General features: G+C 41.7%; 1 protein-coding gene across 2 annotated transcripts in view; it reads left to right on the forward strand.

The window, feature by feature from the left end:
* LOC115472925 (store-operated calcium entry regulator STIMATE-like) overlaps positions 1-25,487 on the forward strand; it is a 123,966-nt gene that overhangs the window by 80,908 nt on the left and 17,571 nt on the right. For both annotated transcript variants that reach the window (XM_030207452.1, XM_030207453.1), the window contains one exon: positions 25,302-25,414. In XM_030207452.1, the coding sequence (XP_030063312.1) occupies positions 25,302-25,414 (113 nt within the window). The remainder of the gene's footprint in view (positions 1-25,301; positions 25,415-25,487) is intronic.

Genomic DNA, 25,487 nt, shown 5'->3' on the forward strand with positions numbered 1-25,487 from the left:
TTTATGTTCCAGAATTCTGACACAAATTTTCATTGTGGTTTTACCTACATAAATCAATTAACATGGACAAATGAGGGAGGATTTTAAGACACAGTCAGTTGTATACTTTTTGTCTGTAACCGAGTGAATAAAGACATTATTAAGGGAATTCAGACAAATTGAACATTGATCGCATTTATAGTGACCCCTCCTTTCATGAACAGTAGAAAGCACCAGATTTAAGCAGAGGGAGCAAAGATATCCTTAATATTTTTGTTTCTGGAATAAGCAATAGTAAGAGATTTATTCCGGAAACATTCATGTCTCTCCAAAATGTGTCAATGTTTAAGTAGTATCTTAATGTCCTTGGAAAGCCTAGAAGAAAGTAAGGTGCATGAAATGTCTGGCTTTCTTCCAGAGGTCAAAAGTTGTTCTCTATTAGTACCTCTTGCTTTCGGTAGGCCTTCTCTTTCTATGGACCTGTCCCTCATTCTTTAAGCCTGTGTCTCAAATTCTTCAAAACTACTGCAAAGGCATCTCAATCTTAAAAATTGTGAATAGGAGAAGTTCCTTTTGAGACTTATGGTATGACAACTCTAGTAATGAAGAAAAAAATTCCTAATGAGAATATCCAAAAATGGAATACTGTAGTAATCAAAGCACATTGTAAACTTCAAATGAGATCTTTAATATTCAACCATTCGTGAAATTGTTGGTCTTACTGCACTGCCCTTCTATAGCATGAAAATGTTATTTTGTATATCTCTGCCACATCCCTCACTTTATCTTCAGACTGTGCACATAGAGATTAGCAATTTTGAGTGCTATAGTGACCTTCATCGCAGTGCCCTTAATTTGCTGGAAGAATTAGCCCTGAAAACAAAAATAATTTCTCTTTAGGGCAAACCTAGCTATCTCTATACTACTACTACTGTAAATCACTTTTATAGCACTACCAGTCGTACGCAGTGCTTTACAATTGAACATGAAGAAGAAAGACAGTCCCTGCTCAAAAGAGCTTACAATCTAAATCAGGACAAACAGACAGGACCAAAAAGGATAAGGGAAGGACAGACAGAAGGACACATAAGGATAAGATAAAAGTTACAAGTCAGGAGTCGAAAGCAGCATCAAACAGGTAGGCCTTTAGCCCGGATTTGAAGGCTGTGAGGGATGGAGCTAGACGTAATGGTTCAGGAAGCCTATTCCAGGCATAAGGTGCGGCGAGATAGAAGGAGCGGAGTCTGGAGTTAGCGATGGAGGAGAAGGGTGCAATTAGGAAAGATTTGCCCAGTGAACGGAGTTTTAGGGAAGGAGTGTAGGGAGAGATGAGGGTGGAGAGGTAGTGAGGGGCTGCAGAGTGAATGCACTTATAGGTCAACAAGAGGAACTTGAATTGTATACTGAAACGGATAGGGAGCCAGTGAAGTGATTTCAGGAGAGGGGTGATATGGGCATAACGACTTTGGCGAAATATTAGTCATGCGGCAGAGTTTTGAACAGATTGAAGAGGAGAGAGATGGCTAAGTGGAAGACCTGTGAGAAGCAAGTTGCAGTAGTCTAAGCGAGAGGTGACAAGAGTGTGGATGAGGGTTCTGATAGCGTGTTCAGAAAGGAAAGGGAGAATTCTATAAATCTCTATTTTAAAAAAACCTAGATATCTGTTTAAAAATAAACGATGTGGGAACCCTCAGATTATTAGTTCTGTTGGTCAAAACATTCTGAATAACAGTCAATACTTCATCCTGAGGTATATTGATGTACAGCGATTCAGTATTAAAGGAAACTAGAATGAGTGGGAAGTGTCTCCATCAAAGTCATTGAGCAGTGTAATTATGTGGCTAGAGTTACAAACATACAATGGTAATGAGTGGTACAAAAGGTCTAAGAAAGCAATCCACAAAAACAGACAGGGGCTCAAGGAGTAATCCAATCCCAGAGACTATGGTCTTTGCATGCTTGGTCAGAGACTTATGGATGTTTGGGAGAATATATTTAGTGGGTATAACTGGATGTTGTACAATAAAAAAAAAAATCCCTTTATCTGTCAAAAAGCCTGACTGATGCACATAATTGATGGTAAAATCTATTTCATATTTCAGTGCTGGTGTTGGATCAGTACCATGAGTCGTGGAAAAGGTTTGATCAGATAGTGGTTGATCGATCTCATAGGTGTAATCTTCTTTGTCCATCACAACTGCACCCATTCCTTTGTCAGTCAGTTTGATAACAATGTTATCATTATTTCTTAAACCCTTTAGTGTAGCCTAGTGGTTAGTGCAGTGGACTTTGATCCTTGGGAACTGAATTCGATTCCCACTGCAGCTCTTTGTGACTCTGGGCAAGTCACTTAACCCTCCATTGCCCCAGGTACAAAATAAGTACCTGAATATATGTAAACCGCTTTGAATGTACTTGCAAAAAACCTCAGAAAGGTGGTATATCAAGTCCCATTTCCCTTTCCCTATTTGAGATTCTACATGGAATGTTGCTGTTGCTACTATTTGAGATTCTGGAATGTTGCTACTATTTGACGATTCTACATGGAACGTTGCTACTATTGGAGATTCTAGATGGAATGTTGCTACTATTGAGATTCTGTTGCTACTATTTGAGATTCTACATGGAATGTTGCTGTTCCACTAAGCAACATTCCATGTAGAAGTCTGCCCTTGCAGATCAGCAACGCGGCCGCGCAGGCTTCTGTTCCTGTGAGTCTGATGTCCTGCACGTACGTGCAGAACATCAGACTCACAGAAACAGAAGCCTGCGCGGCCGCATTGCTGATCTGCAAGGGTAGGCTTCTACATGGAATGTTACTAGTGGAGGAGTAGCCTAGTGGTTAGTGCAATGGACTTTGATCCTGAGGAACTGAGTTCGATTCCCACTGCAGCTCCTTGTGACCCTGGGCAAATCGCTTAAACCTCCATAGCCCCTGGTACAAAATAAGTACCTGAATATATGTAAACCGCTTTGAATGTACTTGCAAAAAACCTCAGAAAGGCGGTATATCAAGTCCCATTTCCCTTTCCCTATTTGAGATTCTACATGGAATGTTGCTGTTGCTACTATTTGAGATTCTGGAATGTTGTTACTATTTGACGATTCTACATGGAACGTTGCTACAATTGGAGATTCTAGATGGAATGTTGCTACTATTGAGATTCTGTTGCTACTATTTGAGATTCTACATGGAATGTTGCTGTTCCACTAAGCAACATTCCATGTAGAAGTCTGCCCTTGCAGATCAGCAACGCGGCCGCGCAGGCTTCTGTTCCTGTGAGTCTGATGTCCTGCACGTACGTGCAGAACATCAGACTCACAGAAACAGAAGCCTGCGCGGCCGCATTGCTGATCTGCAAGGGTAGGCTTCTACATGGAATGTTACTAGTGGAGGAGTAGCCTAGTGGTTAGTGCAATGGACTTTGATCCTGAGGAACTGAGTTCGATTCCCACTGCAGCTCCTTGTGACCCTGGGCAAATCGCTTAACCCTCCATAGCCCCTGGTACAAAATAAGTACCTGAATATATGTAAACCGCTTTGAATGTATTTGCAAAAAACCTCAGAAAGGCAGTATATCATGTCCCATTTCCCTTTACCTTTAGTTAGATTGTAAAAGCACTTGACTTTTCATTTTTTCCCCAAAGTTTCAATATCTTTGAGTACAAATTGCTGGTTAGGAGCCCCAGGTAGAATCCATTTATAGTTTATTTAACACTTTCTATACCGCCCTTACTGACAAGAAGAGCTGAGGAGTGCACAACCTAGCAATATGGAAATAGAAAAGAACTACAAAAAATATAAAGAACAGGAGTACGTCCCCCAAAGGGATAGAGTCAATCATAACAAAGTTTCCAGCAATATTAAAACTTAAATATTTTACCAAAGATACAGCTCCTGAGAGAGAGAAACAATCACTCAATTACCAAAGGCTCGACAGAAGAGCTGGGTTTTGATGGCTATTTTAAACTCCTTTAGCGAGGAGATAATCTAGACTAGTTTCTAACTAAACAGAGGTCAGTGCTAGCAGTATCTTTAGCAAATAAAATGTGTAATTTGGAGCTCTCTATTAAATCTGAATAAATCAATCCAGGTATGAAAGGCATTGTATTGTCTAGTGGGAATTAAAATACCCTGATTTCCATAGAGAAAGGGGAAATACTGTAAAGGTTAATTATTGGTATGTCTGGTGTCTTCTTATTCTGAATCCCCGCCCTCTCCCACTACCTCTGAACTCTGATGATAGCTCTGCTTCTCTTCCTGAAGAACTTGTTGGATTTCGGCATTGTTTTCCTGTGTCTCTTACCAAGTTGTACCCGTTTCCCAAATGTAATCCGACTGGGAGTTTTTTTGGTACTGCAGGGGAATGATGGATGGGGGACTGGATCAGATAGAGTTGAATAGTTCTTTTAAGTCACTCCTAATGTTCTTCCTATTTCTGCCAGTTGTTTCAGCCCTAATGGTAGCTATAGATGCATCTGTTCTAGTTTGGCTTTTCTTATGGGAAATCTTGGGAGGACTAACTGTTTTCAATGCCCCTGTTCCTAAATGAAAACCTGTGCAAATTCCTAATTGTTTTTTAAAATGTGTTTTAACCTTTATGTATTACTGTGCATTTTTTATGTAGATAGATCCCTGACACAGCATTCGCTGAAATACAGGCCGTGTCAGGTTTTTGAATAAAATTGCTTCCTCTGAATTTTGACTCTCCTCATGGTTCCATATGTGGTCCTTTACATTCCTTTCCTCCTCTACTATTAATTTTTATATATTGTAAAGCGATTTGATCTGCAAGTTAGAAAAGGCGGTACAGTAAATTCTAATAAATAAAATAACTGCCAAAGTGACAACACTAGGTACAAAACGTGTTAACTGTTGGGGGCATTAAGGGGGTCTGTTACTAAGGTGCGCTAGCAATTTTAGCTCGCTCTAAAAATCAGCTGGTGCTAAACACTGAGACGCCCATAGGAATATAATAGGTGCCTCAACATCCTATATAATAATTCTCACCTCCAACGTTCTGACTTGCTGCCTGGGACCGTGGCTCATTCCGAATTGGTCTGCTAGGCTCCGTAGATCAGGCTGACATCACCCTAGCCATTATGATGTCAATTTCAGAACCCCGGGGTGGGGGGGGGGGGGGAACGTGCCTCACAGCTGATCCATGTCCAGAGGAGGGTCGCTGGACATGGGTGGCTGCAGGGGGGGCAGGGGAGAGAGGAGGGTCGCTGGACATTGGTGGCTGCAGGGGAGGCAGGGGAGAGAGAAGGTTCGCTGGACATGGGTGGGCGCAGGGGGAGAGGAGGGTCGCTGGAAATGGGTGGCTGCAGGGGGAGAGGAGGGTCGCTGGACATGGGTAGCTGCAGGGGAGCCGAGGAAAACCTTGCTAGCGCCCATTTCATTTGTGTCAGAAACGGGCCTTTTTTACTAGTTTACCTCATAAAAGACTCCTGAGGAAATCAGGACATCATGGGATAGGAGGTAATATCCTTTTGTGAATTAAGAACTGGTAAAAAGATAGAAAACAGAGAATAGAGTTAAGGGTCATTATTCTCAGTCACCACCCAGGAAGAGGATCTAGGTGTCAACGTTGATGATACGTTGAAACCCTCTGCTTAGTGTACAGCGGCGGGTAAGAAAGCAAATAGAATGTTGTGAATTATTAGGAAAGAAATGGAAAACAAAAATTTGAATGTTATGCCTTTATCGCTCTATGATGTGACAGCACCTTGAATGCTGTATGCAATTGTGGTCACCGCATCTCAAAAAAGAAATAGCGGAATTAGAAAAGGTACTGAGAAGGGTAACAAAAATGATAAAGGGGGTGGGATGACTTCCCTATGAGGAATGGCTAAAGCAACTAGGCCTCAAGGGAAGATATGATAGAGGTCTATAAAATAATGAGTGGAGTGGAACAGGTACAGTGGTGGAAATAAGTATTTGATCCCTTGCTGATTTTGTAAGTTTGCCCACTGACAAAGACATGAGCAGCCCATAATTGAAGGGTAGGTTATTGGTAACAGTGAGAGATAGCACATCACAAATTAAATCCGTAAAATCACATTGTGGAAAGTATATGAATTTATTTGCATTCTGCAGAGGGAAATAAGTATTTGATCCCCCACCAACCAGTAAGAGATCTGGCCCCTACAGACCAGGTAGATGCTCCAAATCAACTCGTTACCTGCATGACAGACAGCTGTCGGCAATGGTCACCTGTATGAAAGACACCTGTCCACAGACTCAGTGAATCAGTCAGACTCTAACCTCTACAAAATGGCCAAGAGCAAGGAGCTGTCTAAGGATGTCAGGGACAAGATCATACACCTGCACAAGGCTGGAATGGGCTACAAAACCATCAGTAAGACGCTGGGCGAGAAGGAGACAACTGTTGGTGCCATAGTAAGAAAATGGAAGAAGTACAAAATGACTGTCAATCGACAAAGATCTGGGGCTCCACGCAAATTCTCACCTCGTGGGGTATCCTTGATCATGAGGAAGGTTAGAAATCAGCCTACAACTACAAGGGGGGAACTTGTCAATGATCTCAAGGCAGCTGGGACCACTGTCACCACGAAAACCATTGGTAACACATTACGACATAACGGATTGCAATCCTGCAGTGCCCGCAAGGTCCCCCTGCTCCGGAAGGCACATGTGACGGCCCGTCTGAAGTTTGCCAGTGAACACCTGGATGATGCCGAGAGTGATTGGGAGAAGGTGCTGTGGTCAGATGAGACAAAAATTGAGCTCTTTGGCATGAACTCAACTCGCCGTGTTTGGAGGAAGAGAAATGCTGCCTATGACCCAAAGAACACCGTCCCCACTGTCAAGCATGGAGGTGGAAATGTTATGTTTTGGGGGTGTTTCTCTGCTAAGGGCACAGGACTACTTCACCGCATCAATGGGAGAATGGATGGGGCCATGTACCGTACAATTCTGAGTGACAACCTCCTTCCCTCCGCCAGGGCCTTAAAAATGGGTCGTGGCTGGGTCTTCCAGCACGACAATGACCCAAAACATACAGCCAAGGCAACAAAGGAGTGGCTCAGGAAGAAGCACATTAGGGTCATGGAGTGGCCTAGCCAGTCACCAGACCTTAATCCCATTGAAAACTTATGGAGGGAGCTGAAGCTGCGAGTTGCCAAGCGACAGCCCAGAACTCTTAATGATTTAGAGATGATCTGCAAAGAGGAGTGGACCAAAATTCCTCCTGACATGTGTGCAAACCTCATCATCAACTACAGAAGACGTCTGACCGCTGTGCTTGCCAACAAGGGTTTTGCCACCAAGTATTAGGTCTTGTTTGCCAGAGGGATTAAATACTTATTTCCCTCTGCAGAATGCAAATAAATTCATATACTTTTCACAATGTGATTTTCCGGATTTAATTTGTGATGTGCTATCTCTCACTGTTACCAATAACCTACCCTTCAATTATGGGCTGCTCATGTCTTTGTCAGTGGGCAAACTTACAAAATCAGCAAGGGATCAAATACTTATTTCCACCACTGTAAATGTGAATCACTTGTTTACTCTTTACTAGGACTAGGGGGCTTAAAATAAAGCGACTAAGTAGCAAATTTAAAACAGATTGGAGAAAATATTTCTTCACTCAATGTGTAATTCCCTCTGGAATTCATTGCCAGAGAGTGTGGTAAAAGCATTCAACTAAGGAGGGGTTAAAAAAGGTTTGGATAATTTCCTGTAAGATAAGTCCATAAGCTGTTTTTAATTTAGACTTGGGAAAATCCACTGTTTATTTCTAGGATAAGCAGCATAAAATCTGTTTTATTGTTCTGGGATCTTTCCAGGTACGTGTGACCTGGATTAGCCACTGTTGGAAGCAGGATACTGGGCTTGATGAACCTTCAGTCTGTCCCAGTATGGCAATGGATAGCGGCATTAAATGCTTAACTTATTCCAGACCCCATGCCAACTGAAAATTGGGCCCGCAGTTTTTAAATGTTGTACAACATGCCAAATTTGAACACATTTTTATTGAGTCTATATGTGCTTTTAGATGCACTACGCAAAATGGTTGAAGCATAATGCCTCTGACCTGCTACCAAATTTTAATTTGTGGCTAGTAGGAGACTGAGTGGAAGTTGGATATGAATACATGCCTCCTTTCCCCAGGTTTTTATTTTTTTCTTTTCACATCAAGCCAGAAAAGTCAAAATGGGGCATAGCTACGGGTGGGCCTAGGCCTACCCAATCTCAGCTCATGCCCACCCAGTTTGTCCTGACAGGCGCCAGCTAGACTGCATTGGGAGTGGACACTGGACAGCCTTTAGTTCTGCTGTAGTTCGCTGAAAAGCAGCAGCTCTCCTGTCCTCGCTCCTGGTTTGGTTTTTTTTTTTTTTTTTTTTTTGTGGGTTGGGTCCACTCCAGGGAAATCGGTCACTCTAGCGTCACATCGCTGCTGCTCTCATTCCGACGTTGGCGTCACTGTCAGGGCCCTGCCTTGCTTTGCCCCAAGTGCTCTTGCGGCGTGCACACCAATGCCACAGGAAAAAATCTGCCATCGGTGCATGGCTCCTTCTCACTGTCTTGTCACCCTCATTCTCAGGGTCTTTCCTTTCCTTGCTTGACCCCAGTGTCTCCGTGTTGCGCACAATAGCGCCACAGGAAAAATCTGCCAGCAGTGTCACGGCTTGCTTGAGGATAGTTGTAGAAGCAGCAAGCATTCATACGCAAACAATGATGGCAGACAAAGGGCGCATTGATTATTTTCTGGCACGACTGGCAGTGAATTCATACTGAAGGAGATTCTCATCAGGCCTTAAGCACTCCCCTGCGGCCCCACAAACATGCACAGGAACCAGAAAATGGAGCACAGGCTGCAGTGCTCTCCGAGTCTGCTGCTGCAAAACGTGCACACAAATTTGGAAAACTCAAGCCCACCTGCCCAGGTAAAATACCTATTTTTTGAACATGTACATTGTAGTGGTGGTGGTGGGCTCTTCACTGCTTAGGGGAAAAAAAGGTATATTTAATCATTAAATATACCTTTTGTTTCCCTAGGCAGTGAAGAGCCCACCCCCACCCAGAAACCCACCAACATTGAATGTTAATGTTAGTTGTTTTTTTGGGTGGGGGTGGGCTCAGTTCCCAGGTTAAAATTAAAAAAAAGTTGTATATTTTTTCATGTTGGTGGTTTTTTGGGTGGGGGTGGGCTCAGTTCCCAGGTTAAAATAAAAAAAAGTTGTATATTTAATGCTGGTGTGCTTCAGGGTTTGGTGGGGGGAGATGGCAGACTATGGGAGAGATGTGTAGGGAGTATGACAGGGCTGACACTAGGCTACAGGGAAGGGCCGATGCCTAGCTGTGGGGATGGATGATGGGGAAGGGAAGGGCTAATTCCGGGCTACAGAGATGAATATGGGGGGGGGGGGGGGGGTATAGAGGAGAAGGGCTGATGCCGAGCTATGGGGATGGATGGGGGGTAGGGAAGGACTGATGCCATGCTATAAGATGGATATTAGGGAGTAGGGAAGGGAAGGGCTGATGCAATTCTATGGGGATGGATATGGGGGTGGTAGGAAATGGAAGGGTTGATGCCAGGCTATGGGGATGGATATAGGTGGAGTGAAAGCAGTAGACCAAAAGGAGGGGAAAAAGACTTCAAAGGTATTTACCTGTTTTGCATAATCAGGCACTTACATTTGTTATTGTAAATTGTAAGCTACTTTGAACCAAAACTTGTTTTGGATAATAGTGAGATGAATGAATGAATAGATAAATACATACCTACATAAGTAAATAAAGCAATGTTTGAAGGATATATACAGTTGCTGTAGTTATATTGCAGGATCCTGTTCTGTGTTGAGATGTTTGCTATTATAGTAGACTTATGTCTGGTCAAGTTTAAGATATGGGATAATGTAACTATATTTAAAAATATTTTTTTCCATTAAGTATGTATGTGGTTTATGTTGATGAAGGGCAGACTACTTAGAAATCCATCATTAAGAGCATTCTAAGGCATTATTTTGTAGTATCTCAAGAAACACTACTCATACCTACATACATAGTGTCCACCCATATTAGCTCTGAGCCCACCCAAAATGTCAGGTCTGGCTATGCCACTGAGTCAAATGCCAATGTTCCTATGGATGGATTTGTCCTCTAGAAAAAGGCCACCCCAAGCTGTGTGCACTCTTGAATGAATTATCATAGTCCAAGCCATACAGTTGCTACCATTTCTAAAGCTATTGTACGAGACAACCAACGCAATATTAGCTGTGCTAAAGGTCAGGGGATAGGCATCAGGAGGCATGATGATATTGAGAGGAAAACAGTACCCACTGTGGTGGTGGTAAAATAACAGTCTGCCTAGAAGGAAAAGTAGCAAAATCCAAAATAATGACCATGTTTTTTTCTGTCAGGAAGAGACAGGTTAAATATGTCAATTGTAAACCATATATAAAAGCTGGGTTTACTACTCTGTCATTAGTATAACTGCTTAATGACATGCTGTCATGGGTCACTTGTTTATTTGTAGAAACTATAATCATTTGTCTAATGTTAGAAGATAAACTCACAAGAAGAATTTTCTTAGCTGTAATACTTGATCCCCTAGTGATTCAGCAATTCATTACTTGAGATGTTATCAAACCAAAATAGCACTCCTACTGCTTCTCCTAAAAGAGGTCTTTCTTTATATGGAGGCTGCTGCTTTGTTCTGAAGGACAGAGCTGTCAAATACTAATTATGCTGGTGGCTGAGATTAACTGTCTTTATGTGCACTGTAAGAAATAAAAAGTCAACCTATCAATAAACAAGTATGTGAAAAAGGCAAGTATGTTTAGTTTCTTTTTAGGACCCTCACTCAAAATGTTTGGGTTGTTGCAGAAAGCCACCTACGTGCAAGGCTTCTATGTGAGCTTAAAGCCGCATCATGCAGAAAGCTAATTCTGTGCAAATTTTAAGTGTGCAGAATTTGCACACTAATTTGGGGGATGTCTACTGGACACATATTCACAATGGTTCAGTGCAGTTTCTTGTGTGCATGTCTGAAGAAAATAAAAGTACCAGTAGATATCTGCAGCTCTTGTCCTTCACGTACATCTTGTCCGTCACATACATATTAGCCTCACAAGAAATTATTTTCACATGAAATGTTTGTGAGCCTAATACTTGTGCGCAGGACAGCAGCCACAGTTGTGTGCCGGCATTTTCATTTTTCTTTCGAATATGCACACATTATTGCTGTTACCTTCCATCTGTGTTTAAAGTTGCAGATTCTCTTCTATCTGCAGACAAAACAGGAAAAACAAGGTATTTTAAATTTCAGAAGGGCATAAAATCCTTTCAACCTCCCCCTCCCCCCATGGTCAACCTGTTAAAAATGATATGCTGCCACAGTAGACTTCCTTAGTGACTTCACTCCAGATATTAGCTCAGATTTGATCGTGTTATGATCACCGTTTCCCAGCAGATCCAACACCGTTAACTCTCATACAAATTCCTGCATTCCACTAAGGACTACATCTGAAATAGCTCCCCCTCTTGTCTAGGATAGCTAAGTAGTTCTATGAAACTATGGAACTTTGTAAGTGCTTTGAAAATACGCCTCCATGTAACTTTGCAAGTTTGTGTTCTTTGAAAATGAGCCTCATAATGTATTTGGGCTTCCAGAAGTCCTTTCCTGAAGTCCCTCATGAGAAATTTCTTAGAAAGCTAAACATTTCTGGGATAGGGAGATGCCTTACTCCAACCAGTTAGTAAGAAGTGTAAGACTAAAGAGGGAAGTTATCAACATGGGCTACAATTAAAATGTGTTAATTTACCACTAACTCGTGCTATTTTACAACAGCTCCGATTTTATGCAATGAAACCTAGTTACTAATAATTGGTAGTAATAGAAAAATAACACATTTTAACAGTAGTGCACTTTGATAAACTTTCTCACTAAGTGGTTAATTTTCCCATGGAAAGAGATAAATAGTAGAGTGCTTCAGGATTCTGGGCTGGGTCCAGTGTTTAACATTCATTAATAATCTGGAAAAAAAACAGGAATGAATGAAATCAATGAGGAACAGTGGTGACAACAAAGGAGAAAACGACAACTGGGGGAGTCCACCAAGATTTGGAAAATTATTATTTGAACTCACTGTCATGATATATGAGAATGGAAGCCAATTTTAGGAAATTCAAAGAAGTCATTACCCCCCCCCCCCCCCCCAATTTTAGGAAATTCAAAGAAGTCATTAACCCCCCTCCTTTTTTTTTTGCTGATTTTCTAATTTAATTCCCAGTGGGGGCCAGATGCACTAAACTTAACAAGCCCTTAACGAGCAAGTAGTAAACCCTGGCATGCACTAAACACTTTTTTCCGAGGATGGTAGCAGCTAACGAAAACAGAATGCAGATGAGCAAATCGTGTAGAAACCCTATTGTAATGAGATGCACTAACCTATTCCGATTGCCTTAACACTGGAAAATCTAACGAGAGGTCTGTACCTCTCGTGGGGGCTGTGTGGGATTAGAAAAATTATTAAAATGTTAAAAAAAAAAATCGGGGGGCAAAAATGGCCAAGTGCTTGTCAGGAGCATCCTTTATGGATGTTCTTCACTATATAAAAAAAAATAAATCAAACAGGCTCCGATGCTGTTTTGATAAATGTTTGATAAAGACGTCATACAGCTTAAAAAAGTGGGGGAAAAAATCCAAGTGCTCTTCCATTGTTTTTTTTTTAAACAGAACTATTATTGGGATTTGAACCCACCACCTCTGGATTACAAGACCGGTACTCTAACCACTCGGCTACAGCTCTACTTGCTTGGATGTCCCTCCTTTACTTCCAGGTCTCTCAGCTGAGTGAAGCACAGCCAAAAAGGACGTTTTTATTATTGGGGGGGGGGGGGGGGGGGGGAGGGAGACCACCCAAAATGGACTTTTTTTTTTTTTTTTTTTTAAGTGAAGCTTTATTTAAAAAAATCAAACAGGCTCCGATGCTGCAAGCTCTTTTTTGGACCTCATTCAAGTCCGGAATAATAAAAACGGCCTTTTTGGCCGTGCCTCACTCAGCTGAGAGACCTGGAAGTAATGGAGGGACATCCAACCGAGTGGTTACAGCACCGGTCTTGTAATCCAGAGGTGGTGGGTTCAAATTCCACTAATAGTTTTGTTAAAAAAAAATTTAAAAAAGGACGGAGCACTTGGATTTTTTTCCACTTTTTTAAGTTGTATGAAGTCATTATTGAAAATTTCTCAAAACAGCATAACAAAATACAGCACTCCAGAACAAGTAAGTAATAGCATAACTGATCAGCTCCAGGTCTCTCTCAGCCAATCCCAGCGCATTTAGCTGTTACCAGTATCAGCTAAACGCGCTGGGATTGGCTGAGAGAGACCTGGAGGGAGGGACGTCCAAAAAGTTTTGATTTGTGTCCTCTCACGTCCCAATTTTCTGGGCTGGAAGGCTCCTCTGTATCGTCAGGTTAGTTTTTATTCTCTTGCCTCTGAACTGTACATTAGCTTGTAGCCTGTAAAAAGAACGTCTTTTTAGAGGGAGTTTTTTTTATAGTCAAGGACGTCCATAAAGGATGTCCTTGGCATGCGCAGAGCAGCCAGCATAACGCTTGGCTGCTCTGCGCATGCTCCACCGGCCGATTGGCTGACTGTTTAACGATGGAATAGAGAATGCAAGTGAGCTACAACGAGCAGCTCATTTGCATTCCTATTCCTTGATGCATGCCCATTCCTTACCGATTCGCTAAGGGAATCGGTAAGGGAAGGGCTCTAACGATTGATTAGTGCATCTAGCCCTGGGTTCTGGCCTGCACACTAGGGAATCAGACTTTTTTTTCCTTTCCCTTCTTACCCCTCATGTAGTTTCTTGTTTTTCCTTCTGCTCTGACTGAAAGCTTTCATTTTCTCTTAACTCGTAAACTTCCCTGATCTGGTGGAACTGTGGTATAGCTAATTTTCTGATAAACCAGTAGTGCCAGTCTATCTTCAAGAATGGAGTATTTACTAGTGATTTTTTTTTTAATGGGAAGACAATATTATTTAATGTTTTTCAGTGATACCTCTGTTTATGTATCCAAGTACATTGTTAGCTTTTCCTGTTCCTTTATTCACTGATTGACCACCTTCAGTTTATCTGAGGTGGTTGGTCCCGAGGTGGGTGTTTATAGCCAACAGCCTTGCACGCTTTGTTACAAAACTTTGTAATAAGATATGGACGAGGGCCTGGGTATTGGGTTAAGTATAAAACCTGTAAGAATGAAGAGGAAGACAGCACTGTACAAATTTGGACGTGCTTGGGTCTGATATAGAGGGTGATGGAGAAACACGGTTGAAAGATCAGAAAAAAAATGTGGAGGCATTTTAAACATAGGCATTTATCGCTCCAAAATGATGGAGGGCCAGTGAGGGAGAATCTGTGCTGGGTAGGCTAGATGGACCAACTGTCATAATTTACTATGTACTTTCCAGTTAGATTGGTATTTTCACCAGCTGGAACAAGGTGCCTTGGAAATTTTGAGTGTAATTTTTTTAAAATTAAATCAGAACATTAAAATTAGGTAAAGACAATGAAATTTAGATTTGATAGATAAGGATAGTCCCTGGGAATGACATCGTACCTTTTAGTCTTTACCCACACTTCAGCTGTTTTAGCTGTGTAATGCTTGAGACAGATTCATACCTTCTCAAAGAATTGTTTGTGTATGTTATTTCCATGAGCAGTATTTTCACGTAGGCTGAAACTCAATGCAGCAGCCTATGACACCCGAATAATAAACAGAGCTGGAATATCAAGCCTGTGATCTCATACTGACATGCGCAGTGTGTGTTGTATCTGTTCTATGGATCACAGAAAAGGAAATACATTCTGTATTACAGCTCCCTGAAAGCATTTGAGTTTCCGCTCCATTTATGCCAAGCACTTATAAATGATTTTGTACCCAGAGAAGCACAGGAATAATTTATTGAAATCTTTTAAAAATGTTGCTGGTTAACATTTCAGTTTAGTTATACACTACTAGCCTGTGTTGTAAAATAAACATGGCGTGGCCTGTAGGAATAGAAGAGGGAATCTGGGGAAGGAGAATGGATGCAAAGGTTATGCTGGAATTAAGAAGATGCCTGGGAAAGGAGCAGACTTGGATGGTCCTGGTGGTGTTTGTGATACGTTGGTATGGGCTGGAATCATTCGTATGCGTTTTCTCTAATAGAGGGTGAAGAGTAGAAATAAAGCCAAAGAGCAATTGTAAAAGCTGATATTTGGCTCGAAAATCTGTATATAGATATAACTATTTTTAATGTATTTCTCTTTTTCCCTTATATAAACTTTTTCACATGGAAAAGGCCTTTTATGAAAATTGATAAGTTGGCACATATGTACAGTGGGGGAAATAAGTATTTGATCCCTTGCTGATTTTGTAAGTTTGCCCACTGACAAAGACACGAGCAGCCCATAATTGAAGGGTAGGTTATTGGTAACAGTGAGAGATAGCACATCACAAATTAAATCCGGAAAATCACATTGTGGAAAGTATATGAATTTATTTGCATTCTGCAGAGGGAAATAAGTATTTAATCCCTCTGGCAAACAAGACCTAATACTTGGTGGCAAAACCCTTGTTGGCAAGCACAGCGGTCAGACATCTTCTGTAGTTGATGATGAGGTTTGCACACATGTCAGGAGGAATTTTGGTCCACTCCTCTTTGCAGATCATCTCTAAATCATTAAGAGTTCTGGGCTGTCGCTTGGCAACTCGCAGCTTCAGCTCCCTCCATAAGTTTTCAATGGGATTAAGGTCTGGTGACTGGCTAGGCCACTCCATGACCCTAATGTGCTTCTTCCTGAGCCACTCCTTTGTTGCCTTGGCTGTATGTTTTGGGTCATTGTCGTGCTGGAAGACCCAGCCAAGACCCATTTTTAAGGCCCTGGCGGAGGGAAGGAGGTTGTCACTCAGAATTGTACGGTACATGGCCCCATCCATTCTCCCATTGATGCGGTGAAGTAGTCCTGTGCCCTTAGCAGAGAAACACCCCCAAAACATAACATTTCCACCTCCATGCTTGACAGTGGGGACGGTGTTCTTTGGGTCATAGGCAGCATTTCTCTTCCTCCAAACACGGCGAGTTGAGTTCATGCCAAAGAGCTCAATTTTTGTCTCATCTGACCACAGCACCTTCTCCCAATCACTCTCGGCATCATCCAGGTGTTCACTGGCAAACTTCAGACGGGCCGTCACATGTGCCTTCCGGAGCAGGGGGACCTTGCGGGCACTGCAGGATTGCAATCCGTTATGTCGTAATGTGTTACCAATGGTTTTCGTGGTGACAGTGGTCCCAGCTGCCTTGAGATCATTGACAAGTTCCCCCCTTGTAGTTGTAGGCTGATTTCTAACCTTCCTCATGATCAAGGATACCCCACGAGGTGAGATTTTGCGTGGAGCCCCAGATCTTTGTCGATTGACAGTCATTTTGTACTTCTTCCATTTTCTTACTATGGCACCAACAGTTGTCTCCTTCTCGCCCAGCGTCTTACTGATGGTTTTGTAGCCTATTCCAGCCTTGTGCAGGTGTATGATCTTGTCCCTGACATCCTTAGACAGCTCCTTGCTCTTGGCCATTTTGTAGAGGTTAGAGTCTGACTGATTCACTGAGTCTGTGGACAGGTGTCTTTCATACAGGTGACCATTGCCGACAGCTGTCTGTCATGCAGGTAACGAGTTGATTTGGAGCATCTACCTGGTCTGTAGGGGCCAGATCTCTTACTGGTTGGTGGGGGATCAAATACTTATTTCCCTCTGCAGAATGCAAATAAATTCATATACTTTCCACAATGTGATTTTCCGGATTTAATTTGTGATGTGCTATCTCTCACTGTTACCAATAACCTACCCTTCAATTATGGGCTGCTCATGTCTTTGTCAGTGGGCAAACTTACAAAATCAGCAAGGGATCAAATACTTATTTCCCCCACTGTACATGCTACGTGTAGGCATTTCTGGGGTTATAGATTGGGTGGCGCAAGGGGAGGGGGAGGAGTACTAGCTGTATGCAATGTGTATTTATAAAATATTTAAGTAGTCGCATAGAAGGCATGTACACATTTACACTTGCTTTGAAATACAGGCAAATGTGCACACAATTGAGGTTGAGTCTTAGAGCCCATTTTATAAAGGCACGTAGGTACCTAGGTTGCCTTTATAAAACAGGCTTAAAAAGGCATCTTTTTGGACAGCAAACATGGGTGACTATTTATGAAATCAGGCCATTGTACGCTTATGGGAGAGAATGTTGCCTGTTGCCAAATGATGGGGTGCACCCTGTCGCAGACAGCCTACTATCCCAGGACAAAGAAAAGTTACATTGGCTCCCAATCAAAGAACGGATCATCTTCAAAATCTGCACCTTAGTCCACAAAATCATATATGGCGTAATCCCAGGATACATGACAGACCTTATAGACTTACCAATAAGAAACAAAGTCAGATCGTCAAGATATTACCTAAACCTTACACTACCCAAATTGCAAAGGACTGAAATACAAAGCAACTTACACAGCTGGCTTCTCCTACTTAAGCGCACAACTATGGAATAGGCTCCCAAAAGCCGTGAAAACAATCTACGACCACTTGAACTTCAGGAAATCACTAAAAACCAACCTCTTCAAAAAGGCCTACCCCAACGACCCCACGTAACCCTCTTCACCTACCAACACAACATGACTATGATCGAACAGGACAACACGCAATCTTCATCCATTCCGATCCTCCACTTATACCCCATATGATCACTATACAACTTTGTATTTGTTAACCACCGACTGGGCAAACACCTTTGATGGTACTATGTAAGCCACATTGAGCCTGCAAATAAGTGGGAAAATGTGGGGTACAAATGCAACAAATAAGTAAATATTCCCCAGCAATATAGATCAGAGGGTTCCAGAAGCAAGTGACAGCATATATGGACATGCCACCATGTGCCAGGCAGCTCTGTATGCAGGCACACTCGCCCAAGTTCCTGCTTGTTCTAATTGGCTCCTTAACTAGAGAGGTGAGTTGGTGATGGAGGAACTTGGGTTGGCAAGAGCTGGAGCATGGAGCAAAAGGCTTTGGTTCTGGTTTGACAGGGATGGGTGATGGGTCTATAGGAGAAGGTGGGGCAGGGGCGAAGAAAGCGACCAGTGAAGAAAAGTCAGGAGACAAGAGTATGGACTGAAGAAAAAAGAGGGAATTAGGTATTTCTGACACTTTGCACTAAATATTTGGGAGATATTAGCTTAGTAGAAAATGTATTTCAGCCTGAAAAAGAAGAAGTTTGGAGCATACAGGGAAATGGGCCACTATCAGTACTCCAATTAACACCCATATACAGTGCTATTTTATAAAGATATTGTGAGCAGTAAAGAAAATTCTGAGATATATTAAAGAATGGAAGAAGTATATAGAAAATATTTGAGCATTGAAAAGGAAATCAAGTGGATCTTGCTATGGTATTTGACTATATTTTTTGTAATAATAAAACTGTAAGGCTATATTAAATATAAATGGTGATTATGGCATTCTATTTTCATGGAGTTATAAAAGTGTATTTTAATAAATATGTATTAGCTGGACTGATACATAATTGATAACAGAATGCGTGAATACTAGAGAAGATAAAGAATTATAACTTCTGCTACCATCTTGAATCCATTGTGGTGGTATGGTAACTCAGAGGGGAGCACCTGGCTACTGTGCATCTCCACATATACCCAAACCATAAAAAGAAATGCCCTGGCTTTTCATCCAGTTTTGAGTCTGGCATGGGAATTTCTATAGTAGAAGTTATCCTCTGATTTAACATCACTTTGCACCAGTACATTTTGGGTTTTCTGTGGGTTGGAATAATGGCATTTATCTTGGAGATTCCTCTTGAATACATTTGTCTTGTGCCAGAAACCTCTAAATCTCTTGGCACTGTTTAATACAAGACTCATCTAATAAACAAAGCTACTGGCTTGGGAAACAAATGTACACACAGCAGAAAAAGCCTCAAGTACAAAAAAAGAATGCTCCGCATTCTCAAAAAAAACAACAACCCTATCTCTTCTCCCCTCCCCCCCCCCCCCCCCCCCCCCCCCCAAAAGCAACAGTTGCAGATCAGAACTAGCACATTTTTCCTTGGAAGTTAACATATGAACAAAATATGTCTTTGGATCTCATGTCTTCAGATTAAAAGCAAGAAAAACCAGTACCAAGGGCCCTCAGGATTGCGATCAACGTGAATCCTTTATTAATAAAGGATTCACATTGATCACAAGCCTTAGAGCCCTTAGTGCTGTTTTCTTCTTGCTTCTGTGTTGTGTACTTTGACCCTCTTCTTGTGCACTTAAATAAAAATCCTATTTCAGCTATACACCTACCATACAACTGTAGCATTAATTCCTATACTTCAAACAACATGAACCTACATTACAAATATTACACAAGGCCCTAGAACACCAATACTCTCGCTACTGGTAAAACAGAACAAGTAGAATTGCTGCAGAGTTCTACACAGAAACTGTGTGCCAACAGAATACCACATCTTGATCACATGCAAAATAGACACAGACCCTTACCAAATACAGAACAAGGGATCATAAATTAGAAATATGAATTGGGAACCCCAGGAAGTCATGTACCACAACATGGGAGAAGTGAAAACATTTCCTCTTGTACCAAATAAAATACAAAGACATCTGTGATGCATATTTCCCAAAGTTTATACATTCCACTTAATAAATTAAAAATAAAACTTTTTTTCTACCTTTGTTGTCTGGTCATTTTATCTTTCCAAACATGTTGGTCCCAATTTCTCTCTTCTGCTTCCCTGTCTTCTGTTCTCTATCCAGTGGGTGCTGACTAGTTGTTCTTTCTCCAATTTCCTCCTGTCTTCTTCCATTCCCTCACTAAATCTGTATCTGACATATTTCCTCTTTAATGTCTGCCCAGTCAAGTACCACCCTCTCAGTCTTCAGTCCGTCTAGGACTCCTCGCGTGCCCTAGCTCTTCCATTTCTCCTTCCCTGGCTGTCCTGTTCTGTTCTGTCTTTCACCCACTCCCCATTACTGTGCTTCTGCCCTCTGTACTCGCCTTTCTCCTCTCTCATCCCCTTAACAACCTCCATGGCCTTTCCCACATGGTTCCATCGTGCCTGGCATCTCCCCTCCTATTCCCTCTCTACACCCTTGTAGCCCAGCATCTTCTGTGTCTGTCTCTCTCTCCCCCACCTCTATGATTCAGCATTTCCCTGTTCCCTCTACCTTGCCCCCAGTAGTTCAGCAGCTCAGTGTTTCCTCTCCCTTTCTCTTCACCCTTATGGTGCAGCAACTCTGTCTCCTCTCTCCCCCCCCCCCCCCCCCCAAATAGAAGTGCAGCGTCAGCCCTCAGTAGGGGTAGCTGTTGATAGGAAAGAGCAACAGCAAGAAAAACAGTGCAGCAGATGCAGCTACATGTACACGAATGTCGCACTCTTTCCTGGACTCTGCAGGCAGCAAACTGCGCTTAACAAGCTTTTACTTCCAGTGCCTTCTGAAGTCCCCGACTATCCCCCACCCCCAAACCTACCCCTCACAGTGATCCCTCACCTAGCCAGCTTCACCTCCTGTAATTACTATAACCCCACTGCCCCACTTATCTCCAACAGCCCCAACTGCTCCCCCCCCCCCATAAACAAAACCAACCTCCCTTCTGTCCTATAAATCAGACATACTGGAGACAGCACAGCTACATACAGACATGGGTAGTAGGGTTGTAAAAAATTCCATAAGCCATGCTTCACATGTTTTCCTCACTTGTTTAAAGAATACATTCTGTATTTATTTATGCTATGTTCATATTTTGTATTAATCAGTATAGGGCCTTCATTGATGAGGATCAATACAACAGGGTCACAGTTACTTAGATTTAGACTAATTGGAGTGGCCAAGTAGAAGATACTTTCCAGCACTTCAAAGTATATGTTCAAAAATAAAATAAATACAAAGTGGAAGGAAAGGTGATAAAGCTAACCTGTGTTAGTATTTGGAATGGGGTGAGGTGAGCAGGAAAGTTCAAAAGAAAATGGTTAAAAAGCTGTAAGGAAAAGAGTAGAGGGTAGGGAAATCATCATCAGGCACATCTGGCCCTGGCATCAAATAGAAGAAGGGCCTCTGTTTGGAAAACATGTGTATTTGGTTTTTTTTTTTAACTGAACATACTATTAATTTGGCTACTAGATTTTTTTCTTAATTTTTTAAAAATTTGAATGTTTACGAACTCAAGAATTGCCATACTCGGCCAGACCAAAGGTCTGTCCACCAGTTATCTTGTTTTCAACAGTAGCTGATCCAGGTCACAAATACTTGGCAGGATCCCCAAAATTTCCATGCTGCTTACCCCTATGTCAACCTTAATAACGGTTTATGGACTTTTACTCCAGGAACTTGTCCAAACCGTTACCACATCATCTGGCAATGAGTTTTGGAGCTTGAATATGCTTAAACTACTAATACTGTATATCTGTTTTTTAGTTATGAGTTCCAGACCTCTGAGGCCTCCTAACTCGCACTGGCCTGAAAATCCCTTATCTTTGTATATAGAAAGTATAATCTGATAAATTTTTAAAAGAACTGTACTGAAGTACAGACTAATGATTGCTATACAGTCTGGTGATGTCACTCGGCCAATAAGGAGATTTTTACTCTGCTTAGCCTTTTCAGTTTGGAGTTGCCGTACAAAGAAGATATATTTAAAATAATACCATTGGACATGAGGTGCTTGAATGCCCCATTTAAGAGATAGCTATTATGGAAGGAAATAAACTTTGGGCTACCATGGGATAACTCAGTTCAGGAAACCAGATGCAAGACTACCTAAATCAAAGCACTTTTCAACACTTTTCAGCAAAACAGTTCCGTTACCAATTATTTTCTCATTTGAGAGACCTCAGTATAATAGACAGAACTTCACATGGTTAGGGCGACTTGTGAGTGCTCTTACAGTGTCTAGAATGAACACATTGAGGCCACAGTCTCCCTCCATAATATACCATATTCTTCCCATTATTTTCCTTCCTTTCTGCAGAAGACTATTCATAGTTTTTGATGGGTGGAGTTTTGGACCATTCCTTCAGCTGTAATTTTATACTCTAATAGCCTTAATGCTTTTTTTTTTTTTATAGAGCTTCTGTTGTGGGTCCTCTATTGTTTTCATAGCCCTTATCTAAACTACTTCCATCTTAGTCATTAAATCCTAATGGAGTGTAAGACATTGATCTTTGTTGTTAGTATGTTTCAAGGGTTTGCACAGCTAACACATCCATCCCTCCACTCTTGAAAGAATGATATAATCTGCAGTGTAGTTGCAAGCTGTTCCCACCTAGGTCAGAAAGGAGAGGGAAGGTTAGCATGAATCATTGACGGCTGATGCCTGTGACTTTGAGCATAGAAGTTTTGTAATTTTTGGAGCATTCAACTTGTCCAGTCGCATGAATGCAGCAGTGGCATAGCCAGACCCAGTATTTTTGATGAGCCCTTCCATGGCACGGCACGACATGGTACTCCTCACCCGTGGAGATATTTTAAAATTTAGATTTTTTTTTTCACCTACCCCACATCAACATCTCTCCTCCTCCACGGTGTCCCGGCATCTGCCCGTTGCAGAACCCCGTCCCTCCCTGGTGTGCCTTACAGGCGTCCTCGGCGCTTGCAGTGTTTCATTTATTGCTGCTTGCATCAGCTCCGCAGGCTTCCATCGGTTCAGCTGGGTCTCGCCAGACAGGAAATGATGAAAGCGACGGCGGGCAGCAATAATTGAATCACTGCAGGTGCCAGGGACACCTGTAAGGTACACCAGGGAGGGACGAGGTTCAGCGACGGGCGGTCAGATGCCGGGACTCCATGGAGGCAGAGAGATGTGGAAGTGTGGTGCCGCCACAGGCCCACTTGTAGCTACGCCACTGGAAGGCAGTGCGCAGCAGATCGCTGATTCATTAGTGTGAATTCCTGAAAACTTTTATCTTGAGATAATAAGTAACACAATGTTGTCTAGGGTATCCTTCAATAAATAGTTGTAGTGAATTCATATAATATACTCAACAACTGTTACAATTATATTCATCTTTATTACATCAGTTAATCTCATAAACCTAACAATTATTGTCTAAAATCCCCATATACCTATCATTCATTCATCCACTCACACAAATTTAAATCTCTAAAACTAATATCAAAAAATTATTATCAAACACTATAACATTACAATACCCGGAATGATTGTGTCACTTATAATCTCATAACAAAATATACTATATTCGGTAGCAACGTTGGTGTAAAGCTTGTTAATTACACTGTCAATCAAAGCACCTTTTCTTCATTACGATCTTCACTTGATCCATTCGTAGCCAGATTCTAAACTCTCTGTAGCCGTGTGAAGATCAATCCATTATTCATGTCAATTACCCACCACAGCAGGCTCAGATCAAAGTTTTATATTTCAACGTAAACCACAACTGATTTACTGTTTGCTGTTATGACAATCTAATACACAAAATTTCGTTCAGCGTGACTCCAATCTTCACAGAACTATTGTTGAATCTTTTCCTTCAATTTCAAACTGCTTCTCTGAAGCTGTCCTCTCATTTGCTTACTGAGATAGTTTTGCACAGACCCTACACGATCGTGTTTCGCAAAAATTGCATCTTCAGGGGTCAGTAATCTGAGTAAACAACAATAATAACATGCATTTATATTTCACAAACATTATTTCAACCCTTTTAAAAACCAATACTATAAACTCTTACCGGCTCTACAGGTGGCCAAACATTCAGCAGTCATGGATGTGCCGGTGGCTTCGTCTCAAAAGACGCCCACACATGCGCATACCAAGGCTTCAAAGAGACTGAGTTTAAATACCCTCTCACAAGTTTAACCACTCCACTTCCTTGTTTAACCCATTAGGGCTTACAGTGTTCCAAAGGTAAATTAGCCTTTGTTCTTTTCTCAATAACATGCGAGGCACATTTCCTCCCCTTTCAGGACTAATTTGACTCAAAACTACAAAACGAAGATCCTGAACTTCATGTTTAACATCTACCCAATGTGAAACAAGTGGGGCTCCCATTCGTTTTGTACGAAGATTACTGAGGTGCTGTGCTATCCTAACCTTAATCTTTTTAGTAGTTAATCCAATGTACCATAATTCGCAGGGACATTTTATACCATACACACAATTTGCAGTGTTACAATCAGTATAAGCCTGCAGACGATATATTTTCCCTGAATGAGGAACCCTCACTTCATTAACTTGCATAGCATAACTGCAATATACACACCGATTGCAACACACATGGCCAAAATCTTCATGTCTTACATTACATGCGGTGTTATGCCTAGCCAGTTGTTCACCTAAATTCCTACCTCGAGAAAAAGCAAAACGAGGGAATTGCTGGAAGACCTTATGCATGCCCAATATGGACCAGTGACGTTTCATAATATGTATGATTTGACTAGATGACTTAGTGTAGGGTAACACGCAAGTCAACGGATCACTTTTTACAGATTTATATTTCCGTTTGTCACATAATGGTTGCCATTCATTATGATTGTTAAACGCTCTCTTAGCCGCTTTTTTAAAAATTTTATCAGGGTATCCTCTACATTGAAAGCGTGAAATCATCTGAAAAGCTTGATGAGTATATTCTTTACGAGAACTACACAACCTTCGGACTCGAAGTAGTTGACTCGATGGTATACTGTTTTTTAAAGCAGAGGGGTGGTGGCTGCGGTAATGCAATATTGCGTTGCGATCAGTTTCCTTACGGTGAATCTTGGTAATGAATTTACCATCATCCCATTGGATATTTACGTCTAAAAAATTCACCTCTCAATGACCCATACCCAGATAATAAGTAAGCAATATGGTGGCATTTTTATAATTTGGTGCCAAGATTTAAACACCCCAATGCCATCGCTGAGCACCAAGTATTGACACACCTAAAGTTAAGCACCAACAGTTACGCCAGTCAATGGAAGTTGTAACTGTTGGCGCTTAATTGTGCCCTGAAGTGTGCGGAACATGTACTTTTGTAAGTTACTTGCATATATCAGAGACCCACCCATACTCTGCCCATGTTTATGCCCCCCTCGCTCTTATGCGCCAGTATTGCTTAGTCTCGTGTGTAATTGCTGATTAGTTGTGCCAGTCACACAGGTGGTGTTAATAACTTATGCACACTTTATTTATAGAATTGCCCTTCGTGATTTTTTTTTATCTGGCTTTTATCCTTCCTGTGTGGTTGACTTGACTCTCCCATGTTTCACACTGTCTGCCTCTTGTTTTGCAGGGGAACCGCTGCAGTGCAGTGCCTGGGTGGGACAGTGTGCGCTCTACATTGTGATCATGATGTTTGAGAAAACTGTCATCATAATAGTTCTTCTTATACCTCAATGGAAAAAGGTTCGAGCTCTACTGTTCTTTTAATCTTTCCATTCTTAATTTAAGTACGAAAAGTTCTTAGAGGTGTGACGAT

Source organism: Microcaecilia unicolor, chromosome 6 (assembly GCF_901765095.1).
Source record: "Microcaecilia unicolor chromosome 6, aMicUni1.1, whole genome shotgun sequence".
Taxonomy (NCBI): domain Eukaryota; kingdom Metazoa; phylum Chordata; class Amphibia; order Gymnophiona; family Siphonopidae; genus Microcaecilia; species Microcaecilia unicolor.